This window comes from Varanus komodoensis, unplaced genomic scaffold, assembly GCF_004798865.1.
Source record: "Varanus komodoensis strain SLA01 unplaced genomic scaffold, ASM479886v1 scaffold21, whole genome shotgun sequence".
NCBI classification, from domain to species: domain Eukaryota; kingdom Metazoa; phylum Chordata; class Lepidosauria; order Squamata; family Varanidae; genus Varanus; species Varanus komodoensis.
In genome coordinates, this window is record NW_025335589.1 from 4,940,340 (window position 1) to 4,968,075 (window position 27,736).

At 38.1% G+C, this 27,736-nt stretch overlaps 1 protein-coding gene across 12 annotated transcripts in view; it reads right to left on the bottom strand.

Moving 5' to 3' along the window:
- The window catches only part of INPP4B (inositol polyphosphate-4-phosphatase type II B), a 307,638-nt gene that overhangs the window by 50,172 nt on the left and 229,730 nt on the right, over positions 1-27,736 (bottom strand). For all 12 annotated transcript variants that reach the window (XM_044430729.1, XM_044430730.1, XM_044430724.1 and 9 more), the window contains 4 exons: positions 26,996-27,208; positions 19,516-19,663; positions 8,506-8,678; positions 5,874-5,997 (listed from right to left, as the gene is read on the bottom strand). In XM_044430729.1, the coding sequence (XP_044286664.1) occupies positions 5,874-5,997; positions 8,506-8,678; positions 19,516-19,663; positions 26,996-27,208 (658 nt within the window). The remainder of the gene's footprint in view (positions 1-5,873; positions 5,998-8,505; positions 8,679-19,515; positions 19,664-26,995; positions 27,209-27,736) is intronic.

Here is a 27,736-nt window from a genome sequence, read left to right on the forward strand (position 1 = left end):
CCTTATTGACTCTACTTGATTTCCACCACAAAGTTTCATTCAGGATTCTGATGTATTACTGTCACCTTTTGCTTCTTACTTATCCTTAGCAATTATAAATTTTTTGGGAATGTTTCATTCCTCATTCCTCTAGCTATTTTTTCCTGAAGGTTCTAGATGAAGGCCTAATTTTCTCAAAGATATATGTAATGAAGCATTGCTAAATGCTAAAATACCAGATCCCTGGACAGAGGCAAATATCACATTAATACTGAAAGAAGATATGGACCTAACACAGATTCAAAATTACAGACCTATATCATTACTAAATGTGGACTATAAATTTTTTGCCTCTATATTGGCAGAAAGGTTGAAGAAGTTTTTAATAGATTTTATTCATCCAGACCAAAATGGTTCCCTGCCTAAAAGACAAATGAAGAACAATCTGAGGACTATCTTGGATATCCTAGAATACTATGAGACACACATGGAAAAACCCATGGCTCTACTGTTTTTAGATGCCCAGAAAGCCTTTGATAATGTTAATTGGCAATTCATGATGCAACAGATGGACCAAATGGAGTTTGGGGGGAAATTTATGAATGCGATATCAAGCATCTATCAAAGACAATCGGCCAGGATTTTAATTAATGGAGAATTTACAAGGGCTATAGAGATACAAAAGGGTACAAGGCAGGGATGCCCGTTGTCACCCCTATTGTTCATTCTGACTTTAGAGGTCTTGAATAGAAATATTAGGGATGACGAGGACATTAAAAGTACTAAAATTAGGGATGAAAAGTATAAATTGCAAGCATTTGCAGATGATTTGGTCTTTATAATAGAGGAACCTTTTGTAACAATCCCTAAACTTTTACAACGGATTGAAGAATATGGTGAGGTTATGGGGATGAAAATAAGTAAAGAAAAAATGAAACTTTTAGTTAAAAATCTTACGCAAGATCAGAAAAAAGACTCCAAGAACAAGTGGACTTGCAGATTGTCAAAAAGGTTAAATACTTGGGAATCTATCTTACAGCTAAATGCACAACTTTGAAAGAAGACAATTACAATAAATTATTGAGATATTAAAGGTGATCTGGAAAGATGGGCCAATTTACAATTGTCTTTGATGGGAAGACTAGCACTGGTTAAAATGAACATACTACCAAAACTTTTGTTTTTGTTCCAAATGATCCCGTAAAAATTGATAAAAATTTTTTTGAGGATTTAAATTTTCAAATTTCGAGATTTATTTGGAGAAAAAAGAAAGCAAGGGTTAAACTAAAAATGCTTCAGGAAACCAAAAGGAATGGGGGTTTTGGTTTACCGGATTGGATGTTGTACTATCAAGCGTCTATTTTAACTTGGCTAAAAGAACGGATAACCTTGCGAAATCAGAGAATTTTGTATCTTGAAGGTCATGATTTGCAAATGGGTTGGCAGGCTTATATGTGGTATGAGAAGGTTAAGTCTCATGGGACTTTTTAAAGTCACTTTATTAGAAGATCATTAATGTCAGTGCGGGAAAAGTTAAAGTCGAAATTGTATAATAAGTTACCAAGATGGCTTTCACCTATGGAAGCTTTTGTGTATCCAAATGTATTGAATTTTGAAGGGATCATAAGATATGATGATATTTTGGATAAGGATGGAGGCCTGAAACTTGATCAAGAAATACAAGAACAGGGACTCAATATCTGTTGGTGGTATAAGGTGCAGATGCAATCAAGATATGCTAAAGATTGTAAAATATAGGGGTTTTATAAAGACCTAACAGCTTTTGATCAAGTGATGTTGAAAACAGATGAGAAAATGATTAAAAGAATTTATGAGTTCTTACTTGACAGGAAAATGGAAGGGGAACAGGTTAAGGAAACTATGATAACATGGGCATAAAATTTTGGATATAATATTGAATTAGAAAAGTGGCAAAAGCTATGGGAGAGAAATATTAAGGTAACTTTAGCAACTTCATATAATGAAAATTTATATAAAATGTTTTATAGATGGTATTTGTCACCAAATCAATTATTTATTTATTTATTTATTTATTTATTTATTAAAACATTTTTATGCCGCCCCATTCGCCGAAGCCTCGGGGTGGCTTACAACAATAAGTTAAAATAATTATAATCTTAAATTAAAAAAAATATAAACAGTAGATTAAAAATACAAAAATACAATATAAAGCCGTCTTGGCCAGATAAAATTCAATAATATTAACATTTAAAATGCCGCTTAAATAAAAAGGTCTTCGCCTGGCGCCGAAAAACAAATAACGACAGCGCCAGGCAGACCCCTCTGGATTAGCTAAGATGTTTCCAAATATGTCAAACAGATGTTGGAAATGTAAACATGATGTGGGTACTTTTTACCATATGTGGTGGACCTGTGAATATGTGAAAAAGTATTGGAATAAAATACATAAACGGCTTGAGGAAATGCTTCAAAAACCCTTAGCTTTTAAACCTGAAATTTTCTTGTTAGGCATTGTACCAGAAAATATTAGCAAAAAAGAAATGTATTTGATGCTACATTTAATCACAGCAGCGAGGATTGCGCTTGCTCAATACTGGAAGAGTGAGGAACTACCCACTGAGGAACTGAATTTAAAAAAGATTCTGGACTATGCAGAAATGGACAGATTGACTCTATTATTGAAGGAGAAAGAAGATACTGACTTCTATCAAACTTGGGACTTTTTTTACGGCTGGAGAAACGGGACTTGGCTTAGATTTAAAGATGTCTTTAAATTTTTATAAATCGATTTGAATATGATTATAGAATGTTAAAAAGATATGTTATAGGGGGCTGACCCAGTACGTCCGATGTATTTGATGATTGATCATTTTTTAGTTTTTTTAGTTTAAAATCTTAATAAAAAATGTGCAAAAAAAGGCCTAATTTGCCTGTATGATTGGATTAACCAAACATTAATTAGCAACTAATTGCTGTTTTAGTATTCATATATTTTCATATATATCTGCACAGCTGTTTAATGGGGACTGGCTCACCAGACCATATTATGCCAGTCCTCTCTCATCTGCATTGGCTTCCAGTTGAAGTCCAGACCCAATTCAAATTGCTGGTGCTAACATTTAAAGTCATAAATGGCTTGGATCCAGGTTATCTGAAGGTACACCTTGTCCTATATGTTTCTATCCAGCCCCTAAGATAATCCACTGAGCTCCTTCAAAGGGACACCCTCAAGGAAAAGTAACAGGGTAGTAACCAGGAGAAGGGCCTTTCCAGTAGTGGCACCCCATCTTTGGAAGATGCTTCTTAAGGAGGTGTGCCTGGGTCATGTTTGCTCTGTTTTTGGCACTAGGTAAAAACCTTTTAAATTTCCAAATATTTTAATGGATAAGAGTTGTTTTAATCTGGTTTTTATTATTATTGCTGCTATGCCAGTCTTATTATCAATCTTATTATAATTGCTGTTGTTCATCTTGTTGTATTGGTTTAATTATTTTATTACTCTCCAACTACTACACAAAATGGAGATATTAACTCCACTCTTTTTGCAGCAACCGCAGAAATCAATGCAAATTTAATGGCTGGGAAGTAAATGGAGAGGAAATTTGTGCACCCACAGTAGCGGAGCAGTTATTACAGGTGCACACAGTTCCCCCTTATTTCTTCCACAGCCTTTGCACTGGCACAAATTTTCCTTCCAATTACTTCCCAGCCATTACATTTATATATTTTTAAAAACTGTTATGGGACTACCTAACTGCAGCAGCAGGCATTCTGAAAAAGTTGGGGAATTAATATATTCTGTTTCTGGAGTTGCTGTAGACTTGGGAAAGTGTTGAAAAGGTGGATGGAATTGAGAACTGTCAACACTGTGAGGACTACATTGCTGCAGGGAAGATGTTCTTCCACGCCCTTATAGTGCACCTTTGTTAGCTGTCATTTTCCTCTTTAAGCAGTCCTTTTCAACTGGCTACTTGGCAACTGGTACTAGGCAACCGTGTGGAATAAGCCTATATGCAGTATCACCTTGTTAGTCTGTTATCTACTCCACTTTGCTGCTTCTTTTGACAGCTGAAACAGACAAGGAAATTAACCAGGCAAGACTACACATATTTAACAGGCGTAAGAGCATAGTTGAGTACTTGCAAAAGACTGACAAAAGCAATAATAATTTTATAAGTTGCTCTATTTTCAGGGGCCATAAAGATAAAAATAAAAATACAACTCAACTCCACTTTTTGATCCCCCAAAAGCAAAATAAAAAAGCAGTGGTGATTGGAGTAGAGTGGGAGTGATGTCATAAGTCCTGCTGCAAATGACACTGGGTTATGTATCAAAGAAGGGAGAAGAAAGGAAGCACAACCCATGACAAGCTCAATCATCTGTCTGGCATGCCATCAGTTGTTCAGGAAAAAACAAACCCACCATGACTTATTGGCAACATGAAAATGGACTCAGTGCCCAATATTCTAATGTTCCATCTATATTTATTATGTGTCTGCATGAGTATGCCTATTCCAGGATGCATGGTTTTTGCATTTGGGCACACGCCAAACTTGTCCGATAGCATTTGTGTCTTTGTCTGTTGAGCAAAGATGTGACTTCATATGTTCAGGGCACATCAAGAAAAGCAGACATACAGTACTTACACTGCTAGTCTGAACAACTGATGGATATTGCATGTATCCATTAGCCAGATATAGTTTAACTGTGAATTATTTTTTTTCAATTTCCATGAATGGAGATGTATCAAAGCACTGTAATGCAAAAACAAATTATTCCTGCCCATAGTATAAATAAAAGCTTTAATGACACAAGAGTGCATGTATTCAATAGCTGCTGTTTTCCAAAGAGGTGATGACAATCCTTTTCATTGAGTTAGCTGTTTGGGGCTCTTACATACTAGTAATCAGAAACTAAGCAGACCCCAGGATTGTGTCTCTCAGGGGTATTTGATTTTTAAAATATAACATTCATTTTCATTGATTTAAAAGTGCTTCTGTATTTGAAAGTTTCAGTAGTATCTTCAGTCACATGCAAATTTGCTAAGTGGCACATAGTTTCGTAATTGATACAGTTTGAAGTTGGGGTGAGCAGTCTTGTAGGCAGGATTCCTAGCAGTTCTTTTCCCCTGCTGTGGGACAGATCCTCGCAAGGGGCTATGCAGGGCAACATAGCAGGGCACTGTTCCTGGGGTGCAAGTAGCCATGGCATCACTAAGAAAGCACAGCATATCCAGTATTCAGAGGTCAGTAACTCTGCTGCATTAAAGAAGGCTAGTCCAACCAATACAATACTGGGTGCATATGCTAGTAAATAATAAAATAGTGTAAAAGTTAAAGTGTAATTACTGTAATTGAGTCTATTTGAGTTGAAACCTGTTAGCTTAATTCCAGAGGAACTCAAATTGAGTTTTTCTTGCATCATTTCCTTGCACTCTGAGAATCATTCCTGAGGAAATGGCATAGGCCAGGTATAATGTGAAGGTGTGGAGCTCAAGGGGTGATTTGGAAGAAATCAGGGGCTGCACCTCTGCTTCAGCAAAAGGACTTTGCCAGAAGAAAAGCCCAGCCAGAAGAACATTAATACATAAGCTTTAAAATATAATGCAGGTCAGGCAAAGCCAACAAACTCTGAAGCCTCTGTGGGCTGCCTGAAACTACCCCGTTGACCCATCTTGAATTTTATTAATAGGACTTACACTTCTGAGCATGTTTAGGAAAATGGCACAAAACTACTCATAAAGGTTTAATAAATGTTGGCATGCAGTTCAAATTAAAGATTAGGTAATGCTTTCAGATGCGCACTTGCTGCCTTGCACTCAAATATTTCAGGCCAGAGGTTGAAATAAGAACCAATTCAACAAGACCCATGAATTTAGGGCTTTAGAATACTTGAATAAAGGCCATACTTACTATACGTGCTGAGGAGGCCCTCATACTGAACAATTATCCCCACTGTATGAAGCTGCTGTAGGAAGCCTTGATCACGTAAACTAGAGTGTAGCTTGATTATAAATCCACAGACCAATCCAGCAAGCTAGAGTGATGACAATAATAACCCCATATGTAATATTAGTTACATTAGAAACGAAAATAACAAGATTTCTGGGGGGAAATCCACTCACATGTTAATGATAACACACATTTATCTTGAATAGGGCCTGCTTTTTCCCCTTAATGCAACTGAGTATTAGAAAGATACATCTAAAACATTTTTCCAAGTGGGACCACAGAAGAAACATCACAGATTTAAAAAAAACATGTGAAATCTGAGACAAACAATCAACTCTACAGAATAACAATCTAGGAAGAACAGACTGTAGCCATTTCAGAGATCAGAAAGACTCAGATCTATAGTGGTTCTAGTTTGCAGCTTGCCCTGCCAGATGAATTTAGCCATCAAAAAGTGAAGTTGAATAAATAGCATATCAAAAGTCTTTCTTCATCCTAACAGGGGCAATACAGTCTTCCTAGCACTGGATAATACCATACAATTTAACAGTTCTTGACTTACCCATCATGCTTTCAAAAACATATCTCTAGTTTCAATTTTTTCCCCCCATTACTTTCCAAAGAAGCTTCAGCTCTAGACATACCTTAGGACTTCTTCATATTATGCACTACATATATACTATAGTGTATAACTTGAGACTATATGCTTGGCCTTTAAGGTAGCTCTAACTGTTCAAATCCCCCCGCCTTCCTCTTGGAAATGAGCAAGGTTGGAAAAACATCTTGGGATGTACCATGCACAATATCTAAACATAGTTTTAATGCTTTATATCTCACAGTTGCCCTGGGACTGAATAACAGAAAGGCAGTGCTGTTTGGCCCTTTCACCAGCTGGAGTATCAAGGACCACTGGCAGATGGCATCTTCTACCAACTAAGAAAATCATGACAACAGGAAATTGGCCGGGGAAATAGCAGCTGTGCAGAGCTTGTTTTGCCTTCTCTTCTGGAAAGAACACCTAACAGAATAACAGTAAAAACTGACCCTGTCCATCAGCCAGTGAGGCTGGGGCTCTATTACTTGCTTCTTATTCTTTCCCCATTCCTTTTTCCTTTGTATCATCAGGGATTATCTTATCTTTCAATATTCACACAGTATTCAGAAAAATTTAGGCAGATCAGCATTCTCACCATCAATGGAAAACACTTATTCAAGCATAACACCAGAAAAATTGCACTTTGCTTTTTTTGGCCCAGATGCAAATCCCTCCTGTGTGAGTGGAAGTGGGAAGGTCATCTTTCCTTCTGGAGGATGCTCTCATCCTTTATGGGATGCTGCTCCAGGATACTCCTGAACTGCAGCTGGAAGGAGAGGTGGAAGACTAGGCATACCACTTCGGCCAGTGAATGTTGTGGTTATTCGAAGTGTATATTCCCTCTTTAAAATATGGTAGAATGCTAACATACGTCAAATTTTCCTGTATTTTATAGGAATGAGTCATAAGGTAATTGGATTTTGCATGATTGACAAACTTGTTTGCATATTTTGCAGTTTCCTTGGTAAACAGACCTACTGTAAAACCAATCCTGTCTTGCATGGCAGGAAATGGTTGAAGGTACCACAAAATATTTAATGACTGTATCCAAAAGCAGTGGCAGAAAGAACAGAAGGAGGCTGCTTCACATGTTATAGAAGAATGCTTCTGGCATTTGACAGCCAGAAAATGTGCAATAAGCACTCCCTGGCAAGCAGCATGTTCCTAAATGCCCTTCAAATGCAGTTGATTCATAAGTAAAACCTCATGAACAAGTCTGCTGGTGTTTTCTGTCATGAAGTTTAATGGACTTCTGTGGAGACACACTGCCTAGTATAAGCAGAACACCATCCACCAGTATATTCATATAGCTTCAAACTCCAGGCCAGAATTTGCTAACTGGGTTCCTTCCAGATGTTCTGGACTGTGTCAACTTCTGTTACCCCAGCCACCACAGGGAATGGTCAGGAATGCTAAGAATTGTAACCAGGGATGGATAGATCTATCAAGTTTAGCCTTTTCTTACATTTTTCAGTGTTAAGTTCATCCCAAATTCTGTAAGTGGTTTTAATCTTAATTTTCAGAACTGGAAAAAAAAAATAAAAGGTTGCATTAAAATGCACACCCATCTTTGCGTGCATTTCTCCCAATAAATGCCTTTTGTATGGAATGTTAGCTAATTTTGCAAGCATATTTCTAAATAAGATGCAACTTTAATATTATGTCCACAAAATCCTAAAAAAGTGTGCAATTTCTCCTAATATAGGCAGCTTTTGATTTTTATTTTAAATTTTTAAGAAGAACAAATTTCACAGCATAACTTGAATTTCTGTCTGAAAATGCAAAATGCTAGGTAAATTTGTATTAAAATGGGAACCAAAGAAAATTCTCCCCTTTCCCTGGTTGTGCAAAGTAGCTTGGAGATTACCAGGGTAGGGTAAGCTGCTCTAGGTGAAGGATATTTTTAAAAGTCCAGGTCAATTAAGCCTGGCATGATTTAAGCTGGATGCCCTTCAACAAAACATTACAAAGTGTTGATGAAATGGAAGATGCACCTACTGCTTGGCTGAAGACAATATCTCTTCTCAGGGTCAGCATTAAACATTGTGGCAAACTACATGCCAGCTCCTGAAGCAGAACAAAGGACATGGATTGCTTCGCCCTCGTCACCACCTCTCCAATACAGTCCTTCAGTGTAACTGTCAGTGGATAAAGTTGTTCATACCAGTCACCTGAAACAAAAGAGGAATCTTGGGAATGGTGATCAAAGTGCATGTGTTTGTATATCTTCTTGCAGGAGAGACGACCAATAAACTCAGTGGACACATGGCATGTGGCGGTTTGTAAGGTCCCAGCTTCTTTTCTCCTGTATTAATCTTCCCAGTGCTTAGACGTTACCAGCGCAGCTCATCAATGTATGCCAATATTCTTATTCCCCTGTCAAATCTTGAAAAATCAGTTTGCTGAAACTTAATTATATGTTCAGAAACCTAGCTGAGGTGAACCAATTAAATCAGTTTCCATGAGTAAGAGAAACCTGAGAGGAAACAAAAGTGGGGTTGGGGGGGAGGGAGTGATTGCTCAACAGAACGAAAGATTACACATTCAATTTCTACTCAAGCTAAGGAAGTTCCACATATTGATCTCTTTTATTGAACGATCACATGTTATCAGATTTAAACTCTGTTTTAAATTGCATATATACTAGGGAACACAAGACTTCTAGCAGCATCAACAGGAAAAGGTTAATCAGCAGATGACACAGGTAGTCCTGGGAAACAGGAAAGACAACATTATAACAAACTTCTGTGCTGACATTCACAGAAAAATAGTGATTACAGATCATGTGAACTTTTAAATAATAGGATGCACAAGTATGGGGCCAATGTTGCTTAAAAGCACTTCAATTCCTTTCCAGTTCACCACCTCACCTGCAACTCCTGGGAAGCATTTCAGCCACTGAATTTCATTGTTCTTGGTGCATCCCTTTTGCCCCCTCCCCCCACTCTTTTTTGCAGCTGTAACAAAACTGTCACCTCTTGGTGCTTTTGTGTTCTTCCAGTATTTGGTTCCTTCTCTTGTTTTTCATTGCTTTCTACTGACAATAAAGATATTTATTTTTCATATAGTGTCCTGCATTAACTGTCCCCCCCCCCCATTTTATCTATATAACTAAAGGAAACCATCACCTGTGAAACCTAGACTATGTTCCCACAAAACCCAAACATCACCAAATTCTTATGCAGCATAGCTTATTCAGTATATTTCTAAGCAAAAATCACTGCCCCATTTAAAGCCAAAAGGATAAACACCTGATCCTCAGAGTCAGCGAGAATTCTTAGGAGTCTGGAAAGGGTTGAATCCAGGTATACCACAAAGTGGTGTTATACCTGCATTTGTATTCATGTTATACTACTTGACCACACTGCAGTATATGTATTATAACTAGCATTCATCTTCCTCAGAAACTCAGGAAAACGAAATAAATCTTGCCTTCACATTTCATATTCACTTCTGGAAAGCATAGAATAAGACTTTCTATGATTGTTACTCCATTTGAGGCACAATACCATTTAAACAGGAACTGAATTATGTACATAAGTCACTTGCTTGCTTAGCTTGAAAATTTAGCTATTCATTTACCAAGTTTCATCCCCAGTAGGTGGAGCCAATTAATATGTCCGAAACATATCTTTAATTATTATTTCATTATAAAATCAGTATCTTAGAACCCTTCACTCTGTTCTGTGACAAAAGGGCTTCAAATATCCAAGGAATAGGCTTCCCAAAACACTGCAAATGTATCAGTCAGGAGAGAACACGCACACCATTTTTCACCCAAAGTTATCCAGGAAGAATGAAAGATGAGCACAAGATGATGAACCGAAGATGAACCTTTCATATCAAAAGCCAAGATGGCCTTAAAAGTCCAAAGTATGCCCACAAATCCACCAACTCAATGCAACACCACAACTACTTTTTAATAACCCAGTCCAGTTGCAGTCTGCCAGGAAGGTTGGGTGACCAGCAATGAATCCTACCTTCTTCTGGTCCCCTGCAAAGCCTACAGACCTTTTATGTAAGTGTCGTGGCAGCAATGGCTCAGCATTGAGGAACATTCTGAGTATGCGTGATGATTGCACATGCTCAGTGCATTCCTCCTCAAATACTGTGTATGACTGGATTGCTGCTGTTTAAATAGTAGGCCAAATTGCACAGTTGCAGAAAACCTCAGTGGCTTTGGGGTAGGGCAATCTATTAATTGTTCTCCCTAAAGCTAGAGGTCTCTCACTAGCACTCCTAGCTGGAAGCAGAAGTCATGGGATAGTCTTTCTCCATTTCTTTGTTATGGTTATGGTGATGGGGATCAGGGCAGTGGGTGAGCCAATCACAAGTGTGTGTGTGGTGGGGGGGTCCTCAAAACTCCATGAGGCTCCTGCTGCAAGGATAGCAGGGAAAGAGACAGGCGGGCATTAGCAGTTGCAACTTACTCCAGCTGTTTCTTCTAGATAGTCTTTCTTGAGAGAAGTAGTTTGATGCCTCAAGTCAGGTTAAACTTTAAATTTTATTTTATTTTGTGTAAGTGCTGGTGGCCCCAGCCCAAAGTGGGGTCACTAGTGCTTACACAAAGTAAAATAAACCCTTTAGTTTAATCTGGCATTAACAAAGCACTCTGAGAGGGTGCATGTCCCCCCCCCCCAATTTTTGCACCAAAGTAAAACTTCATTGATGGCAGTGGAGTCCTTCTTCCTTTCTCCAAGCTCCCCTGCCATGGGCAGGCGGTGAGATTTCTGGACAAAAATGCACCCCCCCCCCCAAACACTGTGGCTCCAATCCAAATCAGAGCCACATCTGTTTACTGGGAGGTAAAAATGAGTGTTTGGAAGATGAAATGCCTGAGTGGCTGTGTGAATGGATGTATGGGAAAGTGCTGTTAAACAAATATGAGCCAAAACACTTTCCTTGTTCATTGAATAGCAGCACTTTTCTTATACTTTCTTTGTATTGTGTTTGTATGAACTATAGCCTATGTGCACAACACCACTTAATTTGTGCTGGACTGGGAAGAGGGCTAGGTTCCGATTCTAGACGGTATCTCTTTTCCTGCTAGGTAGTTGGGTTGAAGAAACCTGGCTGGATCAGGCTTGGTGAGATCATATCCTCCACCTTCATGTGAGGAGAAATGTCAATATGATGTGCACAGCTAAGCCAGCAGGAGTGGGAAGTGCAGCTTGGTTTTTTTTTAATTGTTTGGTTGAAAAGAATAGGTTTCAGATTAAAAAGATAACCTGGTGCAGTTTTTGAAGACTGTTTAATTGTTCCATTAAACAAACAACTCTCCTGAGATTGCAGAAGATCTTCTTGCTGTTCTAAACAAAATTGCATTGCATTGTCAAAGACTCCTTTGCTAATCCTGCTAGAGAGACTACCCTCGCAAACTCCGATACACTAGTGAACAAAGCTGCAATGGTCACAAGTGTTTTTGTGTTTGCTGAATACTGATTTCCTACTGTTGTCCCTTTGTGTAGGCAGACTGAAGCTTTTTTTATTTATGGGGAGAAGTGTGAAGAGTGGGACAGAATGTGTTTGTACCTTGGTCCACCACTCACATTTCTACCTCTTTCTCTTCTTTTATAGCTGATGCTGGTGCAAGAAATGACACACACACACACACAGGCGGTGGGGTATGCATAATTGGAGGGAAAACCAGCAATGATGTATAATATAAAAACCAGCCTAAAAGAGAAAGATGTTTACACTGTGCTATACTTGCCTACTCAGAAGCAAGTCCAGTAAGTTCCATGGGACGTGTTCCCAGACAATTGTCTATAGTTTGCAACCTCAATCTTCCTGTTGCTAAAAATTATTAGAGAAGCACTAATGATGAGGGAATTTGGATGATGTTCACCAGCAACCAAAAACAAGAATGAAGTGTCTTTGCTTTCTTGGAAGTCCAACTGACAGTTTTTCTCTTATTATAAAATACTAAATATTTTCTATTTCTAACTATTTGATTAATTCTTGTGAACTGCCCACAGAGCTTTGGCTATGGGGTGGTATAGAAATGAACAAAAAACAAAAGAAAGATAAGATTCTGGCTGGAGGGTCAGATATGAGGACCAGATGCAGTACTGATCCATGTTAATGTACTATTTAATGGCTGCAACGAGAGAGAAAGTGCAGCTTCTCTTACCTCTGTGCAGCTGCATAAAGAAACCCTTCCTTCCTTTACGTGTGGTCAGGGTTTGTCTGGAAAGAAGGGAGGGATCCATTCTCTGACTCAGAAACTTAATCTCCCAATCCCAAATGATTTGGTCATTTGGAATTTAGTTGTGGTTGTACTCAGTAAGGTGTCACAGACATCTAGGCTGAGCATGTGCTCAGAGGCACTCTTGTTTCTAAATTCTAAGAGCATGCATCCCCCATCCTGAGCTACTACTTTGCACCTGACTGTATTTATTGCATCTTGAGGGTCTAGTAAAAAGCAAAGCAAAGCAAAGCAAAGCAAAGGAGAAAACAGATCTTGCAAGTATAAAGTCTGTGTACCCCTGGCCTACAGTATATTACCTACATTGTTGCTCTCACAAACAGCAGAAATATGATAAACCTGGATCTCAGCTATAGCTGCAGATTACAATTGAGAGCTCACTTGATTGTTTTCCCTGTCTGTGGAGATACTGATTCATATAGACAGAAAAGTAGCATATCAGGGAGCCTAGGACATAATTCTTCTCACTAACATCTAGTTTTCTGTATATACACCTAATTCCCCTTTCTTTTTTTGGCTAGAGGAGCATCCCATGTCAATCCACACCTGCAGTTTGAAGTGATGCATCTCAGATGCAGGCTTACTGATTTAGCTGCAGTTAATGAGAACTGTGTCTTGTTTGGTTCTATTACAGGTAGATACAATTTAAAACATGTAACTGTATCGACAATGATTTAATTGACATGGAGTTTGGATCAACACAGATCTACCCGAAATGAAGCTTGGATTCAAAGGAATGTTCTGATGCTATCCTCCCACAGTCCTCAACAACTTCTCCTGTAGGAATGTTTTGCCTTACAATAACACATTTTAAAGAAAATATAAGGATAATTGATATCAAACTTGAGAAAGAATAGCAATGTGTCTTATGCAATGTGAATAAGTGGAAAAGGTAGCAGACATTGCTAACCTATGTTTAATATCGCTGTATCTGGGTTACTCTTTCTTTCATTTGCTTCTTCAGGAATGATGTTAAAATGGCCACTAGCTGGGGAATTCAATAGGTCAAATAATGCAAAGAATGAGAATATGTTGCTGCTTCTTTCATCTAGCAGTTAAGCAAATGAGACAGGTCTCAAGGAAAGAAGCTGGAATAAATTTCAATACAATATAATAAGTAGCCATTATACCATGAACTTCATGAACTCAGATGCTTCCAAAAGATGCTTAAAACATTCATTTATAAAAATTTTAAATTTAGGCTTATTATACAATGTAAAGCCAATTAGCAATTTATTTCATGAAAGTAATTCCAGTTAGATGCCATTACCTAAGATTAATGTCTTTTCCAATATTGGTGCTGCACTTAATACATTGTAACCTAAGGACTCACTAGCCCTTCTGGGAAGCACTGCAGTTTATTATTTTATTACCTTATTTTACACTGTATGAAAAAAAAAAACAGTAATTGCCATTATATTTTCTGTAACATGTAGAACTTTAAAGATTAATTTAGTTGGGAGAGCAGCTTTAATACATAATCCTGAAACCATAAAGCCGTTTGAGTTAAAGATGTAACATTTTCATTGGGTTTTCTGCTGTTAACCCCATTGTGTCAGACAGCCATGGAAATTAGGTCAAGTCTGCCAGATATCCATGGTGCTTTCCAGCAACATTTGTGTTGACATGCATTCCAAAAAAATGTCCTCACCACTCATCCCCATTTGCACAAATATTTGCATATTCATCTGCTAGTAAGGCTAATTTTGCATTGATCTAGCTTGTCTGCTAAAGTTCCAAAGAAAAAGAGTGCAGTGCTATGCATCTGTAGCCCGAAAGCAGGCCTACAAATCCAAGTAGATCTCAGCCAGCCATGCTGAGAGTTGAAGGAGTTTTTCCTCTCTCTGAACATGAATAAGATTAAGTTCATAGTTGCCAAACTGACTTTCTCCCATCCTTAAGCAAATATAGAAAAAATCCTTCACTGTGAATTTTACTGCTTTGCTAATGCACAATATAATGCTTAAACTTAGAGAATTGTGAAGAAAGTTTGCAACGGTGATAAATCTGTGAAGGGGCCAGTGCCTTCTCTACCCAGATGAAATCAACATGGATCCTAAAGACAGGCTGCAGAGATAGGAGAAAGGTTATCAGTTTATCACAGATCTTTGATGTTTTAGTACTCAAATCTATGGACTTGTATAAAGTGCCATGTAGCCCATGGTATCTGTGAATTTTTCTTTGAGCAATATACTAAGATTTGGTACATCCAGACACCAACACTGTGCCTTCTCAGTGAAAATTAAAAGCTGTACAATTGGACAAAAGGAACATTTGGAATACTTGGTTCATACCACTGGAACTACACTGATCAGCTTAAAATTGGGACATTCTTGAGTTCTACTGTTTCTCCACTGTGAATGGAAAAATGGAGTAAGCTTGAAATACAGTGATGGGAAACTTGTTGGCTCAAGAATTATGGCAGTATCACTGCCAAGATAATTTGAATTCTACATTTCTGGAATCTAAGTTGCTTGGCATGGTATCTGATGTACAATGTTGAACATAACTGAGCTAAAACTGGAACATGCCCATTCTAACATACTGCAAGTACCTGACATTGGCTTGATCTAAAGAACGGTGCATCTATTTGCATTTACAATTTTGGCACAGCATTACATACAGAACTTTAGATATATGCAACAGATACGCCTAATGGCAAATCTCTTTTATATGTAAGTTTCAAAAGCAGTTTGTGATATGGCTTGGGGGCCTGATCTTCTGAGCCAAAATGCCATTGGGCCAAGCAAAGCCCTTGAGTGGCAGTGACTCTCCATTGCTAATCAGGTATTATTTCTGGTGGTCAATGACATTAGCTTTTCCTAGTGGAGACAGTTGAGCAGGAGCACTTGATTTAGTAGCCTGCAGCGGAAGTGAGGAATTTTTGCTAAAGTTTGCTAATACTTCACTACAGTATATCTGTGACCTGTTTTTATGCCTCACATGTGTATAAATATAATTCCTATTGGATAGAAAGTGTGAGGATGCAGTACTGGAGTACTGGTTGTATGTGATAGACTACAATTTCCAGAATTGTAGTCTATCCCATACAACTAGCTGGGATCCAACAAGTCAGGTTGAGGAAGTTTGCATTACAGCTTTCAAAAGAGAAATCTATGTTCCAAATTCCATGGAGAAAGATGTAGAAAATTAATGTTAATACTTCTACAACAAATTATGAGATTGTACTGTGACTTGCAACAGTCTTCTTCCTTAAAAATAAATGCATTCTACCTGCTGTATCCTGCAGTGAAATCACAATGCTGTGCTGATGACACTATAGATGGTTACCATGGAAACTGATATCTCAGATTCAGCCTTAAGAAAGTACTCTAACATCAGACTTCAAGAAAGATAAGAATATATTCCTAATTTAAAGTTAGCAGTCTAAAAGATAAACCGAGGCTAGATAGATTTAGTGTAAAAGTACATGTGTTAAAAAACTACATGTGTTAAAAATAAAGCAAACACCACAAAGCTGACACATGCTTTTACATTAAAACAAAATGTGATGGCCTTCTGTTCTTTCATTCTTTTCAATATAGTACTAGACTGCATACAACAAAATAGGCAGTTGTGGCTTGTATAAGATTGACTTGCTCCATCAATGACAGGAAGCCACTTGCAAGACAGATTTCCCCCTCTCTGCAGTCCACTATGTCCATGGAAGATTTATGAAGGAATGGGCATGTGGCAGGGAGAGAAGAGGACAGCAAAGCCCTGTTGTGTACTTACGCAAGTGTTCTATCACTCCTGTAATTTGATTCTAGTTTTAGTGATAGCGGAACAATTTACCTTAATTTATATGTCCTCTCATTCTTGCCAGTCTAAGTACAAATAACTTATCTTGTAACCTGCCTATTATAACAGAAGCAAGACATACCTGTGAATGGGGTGGTGGGGTTGGTGTGATGGGGGATGTGGAAACAATATAAAGCAAAACAACAGCAACAACAAACCAAAACGCTCCAATGACTCTTTAAAGAAGTACATGCATACAGTGAACCATAGAAAGAATCTGTTGTGCTTCCTGTCTTCTACCACATGCATTACTACAGAAACAGCAACCAAAAATTCCAAATGAAATCTGGTCCACACATTTTAAAAACATCACTGCTTAGATTTAATCCTGAGGGTCGTTTTAGAAAAAGTGTTAAGAAGCCACAGAAACCATTCTGAACAGAAGTGTATAATATTATTTGCTACTATTTATCCAATACCCTCAGTTGTTTCTGTACTCAGCACCTGCATTCTTAGAAATGTCACAACTTGACAGTGTCATAAAATCTTGCATGAATAGTAGTCATGTTTACTTAAATCACAAAGTCAAAGAGTCACAGAGCTGGAAAAAACCTGAAGGGCCACCCATTCTAAAGAAATCACATTGATGCTTTATGCCCAAACTATTCCTGACAGGTATTTACACAATGACTTCATTCCAAACTCATTGCCATCCTTTGGGTATGTGAATTTTCTCCAGATCCTTTCATTCTCACCCTCAGACTTTTCAAACTTGAGAAAATGCTTCAGTCTGAGCAGATCTGCCCTTTACCTTTGACACCCGAGGCAAAATGTTTAAAAGCAGCTCTGCATGTCATTTTCACCAGGATAACTGTCATCGCCAGAGTGAATTAGCTGTGCCCAGCTTTTTTTCCTATTAGAATTGACCATGCAAATCAGGTCTATCACATCATGAGGTTTCCTGCCCCAAATCCTTGTCACTTGTGTTTACTGATCAGCAGGGACAGGCAAACGGACAATGTGACAGAATCTATTGTATGGCTTCGCACTAATAGACAATGTGGACGTATGGGCTGAAAACTCACCACAGGGATGCTGGTGAATATGACACTGTAACAGACCTATGTCAGGTCCATCTCTACTTGGCTTTCTTTGTCTTTTTGTCCTACAGTTCTGCCTCCACCAGTTGCAGACTGGGAAATCTGGGCACCTTCCTATTCCTCTGGCAATTGTGAAGACCTATCTTTTTCTTGTGGATGCACTGAAAGAGACTGCACAGGAAATGCAAGGAAATGAATGCACAGTATAAGCTGACAACTTGTGTGAAAATGTGGACCCAAATTTCTTTGAGACAAATTTAGAAGTGCTAGGAAAGGCATAATCTGGTACTGCCATGTCTACCAGCAACATCTGGAAGCCCTTGACACACCAAAAAGGAAGTGCTGGAGGCTTTGCAGCACATGTGGATGTGTAGCATGGCCTGGGAAGGACCTCCAGGTTGCAGCAAACCTCTGTCTTGCTACAAGGTCCTCAGCATGTTAATGGGAAAAATACGTCTCTTGCCTATCTTTAACCAGCATGCCAGAAGTCTGGAACAGATTAAAGGTCTAGCAAAAATGACCTTCCAGAACCTCTAATGAATTATAGAGGAATGATAATGTAGAAGAGATTTATCCTACCTTCTACTAAAGTGATTAGAAGGAGCAATTCACTAATCCCAAATTATAATCCAGAGAGATATTGTTCAATTTTGGAGCATGGGTATTTGACTTAAATATTTATATTTATGGAATGATTTAAAGCTATAAAATCTGTTATTTAGAAAACCTACAAAATAAGATATAGTGCACATGTACGTTGTCACGTACATGATTATAGTACTAATTAGTCAAAGTTATATCTTTTAATGATTAAACCAAACTAAGCAAGGCTATCTGAGGCCACATTAATAGTGCCATATACTATAGCACACTGCTAATTGTGTTCCCTTGCACTTCTGTCATTCTGCCAATGTTCCTGCAGCCATATGCTTAACAGTTTTTATTATTAAATATTTCCCTTTTGGTTTTTGTTTGTCAAATGCTTCTAGAGCTGCAACTTTGGTCTCATGATTCTTCCCGTTCTTACTTCTCTAGTTAGCCACAGTTGTGGCTCTGAGTGATCAGCCTTACTCCTTTCTGCAAGAAATTCAGTCGCCCACTCCTTGCACTTAGAAGCTGGCTCCCTCTTTGTTCATTCAGTCTTTCTGTGTTCACTGTTGACTACAACAGAAACTGCTATTAATTTTCTCAGTTCCTCTTTCCTGCTCACACCTTTATAGTTTCAGCCACACTATGACTTATGTTTATAACAGGGTTTTCTATTTTCATTGGAAAGGGCCTGAATTAAGCTTTCACTTGCTCTGTATCTTCATTTGCACACAATGCAGAACCAATACTATGGTTATGTTACTATAATTAATTCCTTGAAATAGGTTCCATTGAACTTAAAGGGACTTACTATTTAGTAGACATGCACTGTCAGTAGTACTTGTGGTATGCAAGAGACCAGTTCTCCAAATCTTTTTCCTTATGGTATTTCTCTCTTTCTGCAATTTAAATACGGCTCAAACTGAACACTAGGTAGGAAAGACTTCAGAACTAGGATTCTTGTTATTCACAAACTGCACAAATTACATTGAGCAGGGAACTGTCAACAGCTTTTGCTTTTCTTTTTTCTCAGTGAGCTTGACTGGTAAGGGTTAAGTGTGTGCACTTGACTCTTCCTCTGAATGCCATTTTCAGGGAAAAGCCGAAAGCAGATTAAAATGTGTCAGAAACTTCAAAGCAGAACAGTGTTCTTTCAGAGAGGTTTTCATGTAGCGCACACACAAAATTGAGCACTGCAAGCAATTCTTGACTACAGTACAGAGATGCAATTTGATAAATAGCTTCCCAACATTCAGAATTGTGCAAACCCATAGCATCAGCACTTTCATCCATTGACTCTTCTGCTATCTCAGTTTACTGTAGCTTTGTATTGTATTCATTTTTTCAATGATATAAACACATGTTTCTTACCACTTATGTGAGATGCTGCATGTCTTGCTGGTGAAGGGTCATTTTCATCTTCCTTGGTGAGGCTGGAGTCTTTGTCTTTTTCAAGTAATCTGTCCACCATTGCAATAATGCAATTTAAACTCTTTCCCACATTGGCCCACACCCTATCCTGAAAAAAGTATCAGTATCACTACTCAATAATTTTAAAAAATGCATTACAAGTCACAATAGTAGTATAATTGGCTTATTCATTTTCAATCTCAATTTTCTATCAAAAATACTAAACAATATAACAAAGAGAGCTCTGATCTTGAATTTGTTTAAATAGAGGATGCTTATGTCAAAGAACCAACAAAGTAAACAATTTTAGGAACTGCCACAGCAACTTAAGTCCCATTGCTTTCAAGGCTCTACTCCAACCATGGCTAAATACATCCCTATATTTGTATAAAACTGCCTAAATTGTTTTAAGGGAATATTACAGCATTAAATGATTAAAAGAATTGTAGTTCTCCTTCAGAATTTTATGTGAGTTGGTAAACATTTTTATTCTGTTGATAAAGAGATGTGGTGAGTTACATCTACAGTGGCAGAGTACATACTCTGAGAATGAAAGAGGTGTGATGGTTTAAAGATGCATACTCCAAGAGTTAAGCAATTTTACCTATTTCACAGCAAGCATTATGGGCCAAGAAAGTTCAAAAACAGGTTTATGTAGACAGAAAAGCAAAACAGATCATAGCAACAGTGATCTATCAAGTTCAGTCAATGGTACTTAATTTTTCAGTGTGCAATATTCTTTTGTAAACTTACCACAGGATCTGACTGACTCTGGGATGGGGAAGCTGATCATTGGATCACATAGTGAAGTTAATTTTATAGTGTTCCCACTGGGGACATGGTACATAGCACATGGCTGCATTCTGTAGATGGCTGAAGTGTCAATTCAGGTGTAAGCAATAGCCGTATCTGATCTCCCGGTCAGAAATACTACTCTAAAGTGTTTAAGAACCAAAAACCAGCAAATCGCTAACATGGCATTATGTTCATCTTTGCATTAAATATTTCAAGCATGTAGTACCAATTCCCTATCAAATTTACTGCACACTTTTTTGCTGTCGAGTCCAATCTGAAGTGGGAAGTCATCTTTAAAGCCTTGAACAGTTTGAGACAAGGTTACCTGAAAAATGAGTTATACCCAAAGGAAACTGCATGGGTCTTAGAACTGGCATAGAGTAGACACACCAGCAGGTGCATCCAGATTACTGGGAACACATGGCAGGGTGTTTTCACTGCTAGCGCCGTATTTCTTCACCGCTGAAAAATACATTCAGCTCCCTCTTTTAGGAGGTCCAGAACACTTTTCAAAATTTTGGGTTGCCTTTGCATAGAGAAGATAGGTTGATTTTAATTTAATACTGCTCATTAGCTTTTTATTGTTTTTTAACGGATACAGTTTGATCAGATGTGTTTGTACACCATGCTAACCCAGCCAGCTAGGATTTGCTTGTTTGTTTCTTTATTACGACATTAAATTCTGCCTATCTCATTCTAGGAAAGAATCTGACACAATTTTCTCTTTCTCTCAGTTTTATCCACACAACAACCCTGTAAGACAGATTAAACTGACTATCAAAGTCACCAATAAGCTTCACTGCTGTGTGCGAATCAGAAATCAGGTCTTTTAGTCCCAGTCCATCATTCTAACTACTGCACCAGGCTGACTGTCAGTGTTATTTTTGTAATGTTTTAGTTTAAGATTTATTTACTGTGAGCTACCTTAGGAGTTATTCTTTTGTTTTGAAAAGAGTAAATGTTTCTTATATAAAAAATAAACATGCACCTAAAATGTAAATAGCAATTTCTGAGGCACAGGGGCTGATAAATATCATAGGCACAGCAGGTAGGAAGGAGAGTTTAGCACTCTTCATTAGTTGTGAGTCTCAGAAAAACATGCATTTCCTAGGGCAGCCACAGTTCTCTTTTTGAAGGACTTATCAAAAGTTAATAACTGAGGAGCAGAATGTACAGGCAAGCACTCATGTCTCCTGTTCTCCTTCTTCCACATTATGGTGCAATGTACTGCATTTCTATCCAAACTGTAATTGTGATTTATAAATGTTCATCTATAGATATAACTATGCATATGTAAATGTTATGTAAATTTGCATCTTCTCTGGTCTCCTTCTTGGTCTTCTTTCATAGTAATACTTAAATAGCCACTCAATTTCCTGATGCAATTAGCAACTGCAAGGAGCAATTTTTGTCAAGTCCATAGCAGGAGAAGAAAGGGTTACATGCTCCCACCCCACCTGTTGCAATCATGATAGTGATCAGCTTCCAGTGGCTTTTATTTACATTTTGAATTGCCCAGGCTAAATGTAAACTTAACACCAGTTCTACTCTGACATTTAACAAGCTCTTCTTAAATTTAGCATGGAAAAATAATGCATTACCAAGATACCACCAAGCATACAGAAGAACTGGGTTTGGGTGCCTGGGAGGTTAAGAAATATCTGAACTCACATCCATTTGTTTCCAACTCTTAAGCGGATACACATTTGGGTCTAATTCAGACCAATCTGACTTTTACTTACAGCCAGCCACATGAAGTTGTACTGTGACAGCTGAACCATTTTGGTAATTCTAGTATTGAGGGGGGAACATTTCAGCTCCCTTTTTCATTTACGTTATACAATTAACTCTACTGGAGATATTCCCAATTTATACTGATAGCTACTGAGATACACTGGGACATGCGCCAAACATTATTGTCATATTTTATGCAAGTCTCTGAGGTTCAGAATGGCAATCATGAGTTTCATTCTTCTGTCCCTTTGCTTTCTAATTCACAAGTGAAAAAGCAATTTTCTCTTTCAACCCTTACAATATATTTACATGTGTAAAAAGTTTAGACCAGGACACCCACAAGAGTTGTCCAATATGTAATTCTCAAGATGTGATTATTTTCTCTCAGAAATGGTACTTAGTATTGACAAACAATTTCACTCCATAAAATTGCCCTCACTACTCTGCAAGGAAGGTTTTCCTCATTGGTAGCTTTGCTCTTCTGGACCACCATTCTCCATGATCCCCACTGTGGGAAGTGTAAAGTCTGTATCTTTTAAAATATGAGTGAAGGATTGTTCTTTCTTAAGTGTAGAATCTGTATCTTTTAGAATGAATAAAGGCCTGTTCTCATTGTCTCATCCTCCCCACAAGATTTAAGAAACATTTTGGCGTCAAGTAAGAATTGTCAAGGCCACTTTGGCCTGTTGAACTCTTAGAAGGTACTGCACATGTGTAATAAGTTTATGAATAGTAAATGACACACCTCTCATAGATAATAGGCTCATTAGCATGAACATGGGATGTATGAGTGGGAGGGGGGAACATATTAAAGAGTAGTATGATATAGGCGGATGGGGAAGATTGTGACTTCTTAGAAACCAGCCAATGGCAAAGCGGGGATAGTGTTGAGCATCGTGGAAAGGAATGTATAAAATCTCTTGTAAACAGTAAAAGATTGCTCTTTGTTTCTCAGACTACTGAGGCATTGAGCCAGCCTTTGCAAACACTTTTTGTATGGAATAAACTGCTTGTACCTACTCGCATCCTGTCTCAAAGAGTTTTAAATCTCACACCATGAAAAGCTCCATTGCAATTGGGCCTACATGTCTCCCTGAAAATGGCTGAAATGTTCCCCACTCTATTTTTAAAGACCAGTAAATGAAGTCACATTGGAAAGGTCTCTGGGAGCAATGATAACCTAGTTACTGCATCTTCAAACCTAGCTGAACAGTTCTGGCAAACCAGGTGCATTGGCTTTCCTATGCAAGAGATGCAGAATCATTTTCCTTTCGCAAATACTTTGAAATTGGTGTTTTTGAAGATTTTATTTTGGATAAATTGAACCCAGGCTCATCCATTTGCTTGCTTTCATATTTGTTCCTTGCTGTTCAAATAGCACTAACAACAGACCACACTAGCCAGACAGGAATACACAAAAGTGGCTTCCAAATGGCACTCTGCCCACTTCACTCTTGCATTATGTATGGCATGGATTGTTATACTCCCTGAAGGAAGGTTTTAGAATGATAGGAACAGCTGGCGAGAGAAAATGGGAGCAACCATTCAGAGACGATCTGTAACCATCAGGTAAAATATTTTTCTTTATGAAGTTAGCAGAGCTTTGGTACTGCCTATGAATACTATTGCCAACTACATTTTACTCAGCAGTTTAATCTATATTCATCTTAACTGTGTGCCCCTGCTTGTAATGGATTCTCATGGCACAGCAAATTACTTGCAGCATGATCTATAGCCCCTTTCATGCAAACTGGAAAGGGGAGCCTCACCCAATTGGTATGGTAGTGTCAGCTGCATTATGAATCTACCAAATATCTCTTCTCTTAGACAGTTTTCCACTGGTTTTGCTTTCTTTCTTTCAAAGAGCAGGTGGGAAAATGTGCCCTGCAAGGAGACATCTGTGCAGAATACTAGTTTTAGTTGCTGTTTTTGCTGCTTTATACTTCTAGTTTTAAAAACAGATATTCACTATTTTCATGAAGTTCTCATGTAGAAATTGTCCATACGACTGAATGAATATTATGCCTAGCTAGAAGAAATATTATGCCTTGCTTATGAGATACCAACAGGCATCTGTCTGGCCACTGTTGGTGGTAAACTGCTGCAGCAGATGGAATTTCTGCTCTGCTACAGCACGGTGGCTTTTATGTTCTAGCTCAACAGAATGCAAGCTGTGAACCAGTTTGCATTCTAGGTTGTAAGGTATGGGTGCAGCGAAAAACTAAGCCAAACTTTAAACAGTCATTGCCTTGATTGTTTGTGGTGAGCAAGAATTGCCTACAGGTGACAAATCATGTAAGCTTTAATCAGTTGGAAGGCTGTTGGTTGGTTCTATCTTTGTTCAGGCACTGATGCACCACAGAACTGCTTTTCCATATGTACCCAGTCACAGAATACTTCGGTTCCCACATTTTGCTTCCTGACATGAAGTGAGACTATTTTCTGAAGGTGAGGCATATGGATGCCAGATTCTAACTCTTTAAATATTCCGAGTCAGTGTTCGTGGATGCAGCCACTGCATCCCTGTTACCAAGCTGCTCTGACTCTTTTTGCAAAGTAGCAAGAAATGCAATGCCAACAGCAAGTGCATGAGAAAAGGAGACAAAGAAATGGATGCATCACAAATAGAAAATATAAATATGTATGGACAGGAAGGTTATTAAATTTTAGTAACTAAGGCATGATCATAGGCAGGTTGAGAAGGAAAAAAGGCCCACAAGCATTGTCAGGACATGCTGGAATTCTGGGAATTGTACATCCTTTTCCCTCTCCCTTTTGCATAGGATTTCCCTCCCTTTCCCTTTTGCATAGGATTGCACCTTTAAAGACACCTTTTCAGACAAATAAGAGATTTTTTGGTGAATATTAGATTGAACAAAGTCAGTGTTGTAATCCTATCCTTACCTACTTGGGACTAAGTCCCAATGAAATCTATGTAACTTATTTCTGAGCAGACCTATATAGGATTGTACAGCAAGAATGATTAAAGAAAGGGTGTATTAAATTATTATGATTACATTGGGACCCACAGGTATTGAAATAAAGTACTGAAGGAGAAATACAGATTGATGGCAACAATAAAGATGGAGAGAGTTGGGGCTGGTAATGCTTTGGCATTTGCTTAGTTTGCATTTTGAAGCAAACTGATACAATTCCCAATTCCTGAACTAATGTGTATATTTAAATGCAGTTATCTTTTCAGTTTTGCAGTTTTTGAATTTTCCTGATTTAAAAATTACTATAATGCATTTAAATATATGATATATTACTATGATATGTTTAAATACACCTTTAAAATGTATTTTATAGTAAAATGAGCATAAAATCAGTACTTTATGGTACAGTGTATATAAAATGCATTCAAATTTTGTATGGCATTTTCCCATCCTCCATACTCTGGCAACTTAACTTGGAAATAAGATAGAATGGACTTAAAATGAATGCATGCAAAATTGACACCAACTGAAAAAAGGCTGATTTGTCCATCCCTAATTGAGAAAAATGACATTTCTGAAGAATGGGAGTAACTGGGAATTAGGAAAATAGGGCAGTAGGAAAAACAGGACAGATAATCAGCCATCTATTTTGGGTTGTGTTGATCAAAAACCTTCCCTATACATAAATTCAGTATTTAAATCAAGACTCTTATCTACAGCCACCTATTGATCTAATTTTCAGAGCTATCTTGTAGACTAGAAGTTAAGCAAGAAAAATAGATATGCATATAATTAATTCTGCATCTATAAAACTAAGTAACAACCTCTCACTGAGTATCAGCTGGGGACTGCTGTGTTCTAGCTCTGTGGACAACAGAATGAGGAAGATAATAAATCATAGTGAATATTTTAGAAGCATTATGAGAAATGCTCAATTCATAATACTGCATAAACAAAACCTCACAAAGGTAGGACTAAATGATTCTCTAGTACACCCGATACCAGAAAATCAGCACACTATTAAAAAGCACTTAACAAAGCATGTATTGAGCAGCTGTACAGTGCCATTCCTTTTAAGTTTACCCATGTCAATTACATAAATGAAGCTACAGGGTCTCTGCACACAGAGACACAGGAGGGCCCTTTCTCTATGGCCCACTTTGCTATATTGTTCATGGATGTGAAAGAAAATGTGAAGAATGGCTAGCACTGGAGGAATGTGTAGGCCAAAACATCTGGAGTGCTGCAAAATGCTCCCTCTGATCTATCTTATCTAAATAGCTTTAGTCTTAGACATACCATATGTTGAAGGTATAGAAGGATATGGTATTTAACAGTTAACTTCTCTTGCAAGAAACACAATTTTATTTGTTTATATGGCAGCCTTGAATCATTTATATTGAGCTATATTGAGCTTTGGCTAAGCTGGTCCTCTTTATTCACCACCTTTCTTCCAAGACAAGGCACTCAAGGTGGTTTACAATCACAGAGAAATAAAAACTTGATACAAACAATAGTGAATACATTAAAACATAGTTAAAAACACAGTAATGGAATAGAAACAGCACCCAGTACCACAGCCCAACAGACCTGCTTACATGTCCAAGTCCTGCTTGAATAAAAAGGTTTGCCTGCTGTGGCAACAGCAGGGGAAAGGAAGCCAGCCCAGCCTCCTTTGGCAGGGAGCGCCACAGCCCGTGAGCAGCCACCAAGAAGGCTTTTTCTCCTACCACCACTGAACGTGACAGTATTGAAAGAGGGCATCTCCTGAGTATCTGAAAAGATCTTCTTGTGGCACGAGCCACAAAGTATGCTTCTTTCTGTGGAAGTGTATGTGCCAACCAATGTGTTAGTCATTAAGGTGTCTGCTGAAACTGACTAACATTGCTCCGCAGCAGCTGTCCCTCCAATACGCAATTGTACGCATGCAGCTACAGACCTCTGAGGGCAAAGAACATGCTTCTGAGGCTACTTACCCACTCTTCCTCATCATATTCTGAATGGTGAGGTATAGAATCTTGTCTCTTAACCTGGGATGGATGATCCTGGTTTGGCTGATCAACACTTTCTTCAGCACTGTTCCGTGGCACAGTTGTTTTTTTCGGGACGCCACCCGGACGAGCTGTGTATAGAGCTAAAAGGGCACTTCTGATCAGCTGATCCTTAAATGCATGCACAAATAACTCTGTCTAGAAATATAATGAATATGAAGTCAGCAAGATTCAAGAAATGCACCTATAATGTACTACATAACTGTTATCATGACCCCAGAGAACAGGGAAAGATATATATTAATTATTTTCCCCTTGAACTTTCATTGGTTTAAGTGTACTCTAAGCTTTAAGGTTTTAACATCTGGCAGTAAACCCCATGAATGTACTGGAACTTACTTCTGAGTCGACATTCATGGGATTCTGCTGTAAGTTACCCAGAATTCTCCATTATGCAGAATGGAGAGGAACCTAAATCTATGGAATACAGAGAACTTCTATGACTATAAACTCCTTTACTTTTCGTGTTTTGTATTCCACTCACTGCTTTTGAGAAGGAAGGGGAATATATTTTAACAACTAAATATATGAAAAATAAACAAATACTAGAGTACAAACGTTCTTATTTTGGTTGCTTCTGGCTAATGCATTTTATCCATTAAATTTAAATGTTTTTTGAATATGCTGCTACCTAAAAACAGATATTTTCAGAGCACTAAAATAAAT